We start from the raw sequence: 4928 nt of genomic DNA, 5'->3' as shown, positions 1-4928 counted from the left end.
CCACACAGGGGGTGACCAGTGATCATGGCTCTATTGCACTTTGATAGGGTCAGGGGTCAGGTATCTCATGAATAAGCGTATTCCTTGTAACGGCATGAAAGCCCTCTCTTCAGTCTGAGTAGTTGTACTCGGCTGTGGAGACATTGCTCTCTGTATGCTGTGCGCCTCTTTTGAAAAACATGATGAAAGACTCAGGACAACTCTTTGACTCGTTTATTTAGAGAATTTCCACCACAACATGTAGAAAGCTTTTCATTTTATATTGGTTCAACACAAGTCTCACAACATCAACAGAAGCCAAACAAGTCATCACAACAAGTCAATGAGAAGATAATGAGTTAGAGATGTCACTAAAAGTGGCTTGATGGAAAGTTCTGATTCTGTCTGGATCACCTTTTCAAAGCATATCATTTGTAGGAAGAACCAATAAAAGTTAAACTAACAAAAAAGCTTCAGAAAAGTTTATTTGCACTATCGGAAAACATGATATTAAAATAACCAGTGCACCAAAAATAAACACGTGTTTGTTATAATCAGTGTTGGGACTAACGTGTTACAAAGTAAGTCTAGTTTCTCCACCTGGAGATATTCTCACTATTTCACTTTTGTCGAGCACAAAGAAAAGAACGTTTTAGTTAAATGTAAGTTGTGTCCTGGCGGGTCAAAGAGCCTATCTACTGCCCAACCCAGTCATTCAAATCTCTTAAAACATCTGCAGAAACAACATGCTGGGACGAAGCTAGTAGCTAAGACCACAGAGACTCAGCCGACGCCACTCCACCTCCACCTGCACCTCAGCAACAGCGGCTGGATTTTAACCAAGGGACTGCTAGCCAGGGGAAAGTCCATAAAGCCATTGCACGGTATGTTGTAGAACACATGCAGGCTATTGCTACAGTGGAGTCACCGCTTTCAGGGAGCTAGTTAGCATGATAGCATGTCCGGGCGGCACACGGCATATGGGACGGAACACCTTTTCCAACTACCTGGAGAAAGAATATACAAAAATGTAAAGCCAGCTAATATCGATGCTATCCAGATTGCATATAATGCATGTCAAGTTGATCAACAGATTGTATTATTCTCCAATGCAATAACAGAACTGAAATGAAGGCTATAAGGGCATTAATATAATGGGAGCCCTTTTTTAAGTAACTAAAACGTTACTTTTCACAGTAACGCATTACTTTTTGGTGAAAGTAATCAGTAAAGTAACTGAGTTACTTTTGAAATGAAGTAACTAGTAATGGTAACTAGTTACTGGTTTCAGTAACTAGCACAACACTGGTTATAATGAGACAGCAGGAGGTGCAGCTGCAGAGGTTACATGCAATTCATTTCCCCTTTAAGAGATAAGAAATATGGAGTTAATGATCCTCTCTATCTCTACGTGCTCTGAACCACTGTCACACACACCTTCAGTGGTAATATCTTCACTTCCCCCTCAGTGTTAAAGTACGGAAACACCCTCTCAGTGAAAGTGTGTGTGAAGGTGTGTATGTGTGTGTTAGTGTCAGGATCAGAGAACGACAACTTTCCTCTGTTCCAGTCCAGATCCACTCTGACCCTCTGGAGCTTCTTCTTCAGGCTGAGAGGAGTGTCTGGATGTAATGAAGGCTCTGCAGAGTATTTACCGTCAAAGAGACTTATTCCCCATAATCCAGAGCCTATGCTTCCCTTCCTCCGGACAGACTCTGCTAACACGCCCAGATACCAGAATGCACTGTCTGTGACCTGGACATCCCAGCTGTGAGTCCCGGAGTTAAAGCCCTCAGAGCTCAGGACAGTCCATTCATAATCAAACCTCTCTGGGTTATCAGGAAGCTTCTCTCCTTCCTCCTCCTCTCCTCTCACACTGGTCAGACCTTCAGACAGGATGAGTCTTTGATCAGCAGTGTTTGGGTCCAGGATGAGAGGAGAGTAGGTCACCATGTCCTTCATCTTGCTCCAGATGTTGAAGCTGAGGTTGCCCAGGTGTTTGGCCTGGTCTATCAGAGCTCCTGAGGGCAGCTGTGTATCCTCCAGCAGGGGGCGCTGCAGCCTCTCCACTGCAGCCTTGTAGTTGTGCAGGAAGGAGACGTCTTCAGCTCTCAGCTCCTCCTCTGTGGCTCTGACTGTGTGTGCTATCTCTCTGCTCACAGCCTCCATCTTCTCCTCCATCATCACCCTCCTCTTCTGCTCCTCTTCCGCCCTCAGTGCAGCCACCCTGGCCTCCTCTTCCTCTTCTAGAAAATGGTGAAGCTTCTTAAACTGCTCCTTAATCTGCGTCTCTGTGCGTTGAGCCTGGACCTTCAGGTGTCCTGCTGTTTGATCAAACTTCACTTTAACTTCTTCAGAGAGCTCCCGTTTCTCCTGAAAGCGCTGCAGAGCTTTCTGGAGCTCCTTCTTGAGATCCTGAGCAGCTTCATCCGTGGGTCTGAAGCTGTGGTTGGTGTGTGTTCTTGAATCTCTGCAGACGAGACACACTGGCTGCTGATGGTCCAGACAGAAGAGTCTGAGTTTCTCAGAGTGCAGACTGCAGAGAGCCTCTGGAGGACTTTGATCTCTCTCCAGTAAGAAGGTCTCACACAGGTTCTTCAATGCCAGGTTGCAGGGGGGAGGATCCATCAATGACCTTGTCTTACAAACTGGACACTCCTTTACTTCTTTCCCCGTCCACCAGGTCTGCAGACAGGCTTTACAGAAGCTGTGGCTACAGGACAGACAAACAGGATCTCTAAAGACTTCCCGACAGATCGGACAGCAGAGATCTTCCTCTAACCTGGAAGCCATGTTGTCTCTGAGTGAAGCTGAAACACAGCAGACAGGAAGTACAGTCCGTCTGATCGTCTTATTCTCAGTCCGTCTGTCTCTCTGCAGTGAGGGAGAAAAAGAAAGTGTTTCCTGGTTAGTCTCTCTGTTCACCACAAACACCAGCAACTCCTCATCAGCCCTCCGTAAACTGGTTTAACCTCATTTCATCTCTGCAGTACGGGACATGTTAACCCTGAAGTAGCTCAGAGTATCATTCAGTTGTACAGTCTTAATGAAGCTTCTAAAGCAGTGTTTCTCAAACTTTTTCATACCAAGGACCACTTACCCAATAAAAAAACACTCGCGGACCACCTAACTCCACAAATATCCCAAAACACATCGTTTTTCTAGAACATATTACAAATCGCCTGAAAATGGTACAAAGAGGTGGCAACATGTGTGACGAAGGTGTTGCGCTGGGCTATATCATGCAATCGAAATGAAACTTCTGCTTGCCCCATTGCGGAGAAATTCCCGCGAGAGTGCGGAAAACTTAAATGTATTTATTTATTTCAAATGTGAATTTTTACCAATATACTCACACACCACTAGGGGGCCCTCACGGACCACCAGTGGTCCGCGGACCACACTTTGAGAAGCACTGTTCTAAAGTGTAGCAGGACTTTCAGCTCCACAGAGGAATTCCCCCTAGTGGTCCGTGAGTATATTGGTAACATTTCACATTTGAAATAAATAAATACATTTCAGTTTTCCACACTCTCGCGGGAATATCTCCGCAATGGAGCGAGGTTAAGTTTCACTTTCGATTGCATGATATAGCCCAGCGCAACACCTTCATCACACATGCTGCCACTTGTTTGTAAAATGTTCAGGCGATTTGTAATCTGTTCTAGAAAAACGATGTGTTTTTTGATATTTGTGGAGTTAGGTGGTCCGCGAGTGTTTCTTTATTGGTTAAGTGGTCTTTCTGGAACCATATAGGCGTGTATAAATCACATAACATTGAAAAACAACACATTTTACACTGCTGAGAGTAAACCAGTTTTATGTTGATTAAACCTGTTGGATAAGCTATTTTGTAACCATTGTTGTCCACGTATAGAGAGGAAATGTTGTCAACAACTCATCAGTGCAGACAAAGGGGTAAAGACACTCATGGGCTTTGAGAACATGGCACCTTTAAAGAAGCGTGTGATGTCTCTTTTATATGTGTATTGTTATTTGCATATGTAGATCAAATCAGGGCTGTGGTTGGTTTCAAGTTAAACCTGATTTAGGTGAAACTGAATGTACTCAGGTCTGCACAATCACTACTTTTACTGTCCCTACTTTAACGATATTTTGACGATAATACTTTTCTACTTTTACTCGAGGAATATTTTGAATGCTGGACTTGTACTGTAACAGAGTATTCCTACACTCTGGTACTTCTACTTTTACTCAAGTACAAGATCTGAGTAATTCTACTTTTACTCAAGTACGAGATCTGAGTACTTCTCCTTTTACTCAAGTACAAGATCTGAGTACCACCTCAGTATTTGATGCATTGTTATACATATTATATAAAGTTAAATGTTTACCTCGTTTTGGTTGAATGTAGCTGTGTCTTTTTCGGTGTGCACACGTGCCTTCATTTCAAATGTACTACACGTGCACAATTACCGTCATTATTTTAAAAGAAGGTTTCACATTTAACTTTAAATAAATAATGCTCACAATTCAGACCAGTAGACCCGAAGGAAACGGAGGAACGTTTCTTTGACTTTCAAAATAAAACGCTTCTCGTATTTCCTGTTTCCTCTCCTCGTGTTTTTAGTTTAGTTTTAAAGGTCTTTGTCCCCGGATGAAGCGTTGAACACATGGGTTTTACACTCACCTGAGAGTCCGAGGCTGCTGCTGCTGCTGCTGCTGCTGCTGGTTCTCCGGGGTCTTGCTGTCCTCCTCCACTCCGCCTTCAGTGCTCCTGCTCCGGCTGTGTGTGGGAAGTTATACCCTGTGCTCCTTTAAATCTCCTTCAAATCTCGTGGAAACGGTGTGTTCACGTGATCAAATCTCGTTCTGTGTGCTGAATTCAGGAACACTGGTATTTATTTTCTTGTTGTTTATTTATTCATAAATTCATTCTTCTTCAAACTCTTATTTCATCTTGATTCTGAAGAAGTTGTTTGATATGG

At 43.5% G+C, this 4928-nt stretch overlaps 1 protein-coding gene across 2 annotated transcripts; it reads right to left on the bottom strand.

Moving 5' to 3' along the window:
- Window positions 1-217: 217 nt before the first annotated feature.
- LOC117444824 (E3 ubiquitin-protein ligase TRIM39-like) lies at window positions 218-4725 on the bottom strand. Of its 2 annotated transcripts, none has more exons than XM_034080198.2 (2): window positions 4631-4725; window positions 218-2853 (listed from the first exon to the last, which is right to left on the bottom strand). In XM_034080198.2, the coding sequence occupies exon 2, from the start codon at window positions 2770-2772 to the stop codon at window positions 1387-1389; it is 1386 nt and encodes a 461-aa protein (XP_033936089.1). In that variant the 5' UTR covers window positions 2773-2853; window positions 4631-4725; the 3' UTR covers window positions 218-1386. The 2 variants fall into 2 exon arrangements, with proteins under 2 accessions (XP_033936089.1, XP_033936088.1); XM_034080197.2 differs by lacking the exon at window positions 4631-4725 and adding an exon at window positions 4335-4456.
- Window positions 4726-4928: the final 203 nt, after the last annotated feature.

The sequence above is a fragment of the Pseudochaenichthys georgianus genome, unplaced genomic scaffold (assembly GCF_902827115.2).
Source record: "Pseudochaenichthys georgianus unplaced genomic scaffold, fPseGeo1.2 scaffold_938_arrow_ctg1, whole genome shotgun sequence".
Classification (NCBI taxonomy): domain Eukaryota; kingdom Metazoa; phylum Chordata; class Actinopteri; order Perciformes; family Channichthyidae; genus Pseudochaenichthys; species Pseudochaenichthys georgianus.
This window is presented reverse-complemented; position numbering and strand designations above follow the sequence as displayed.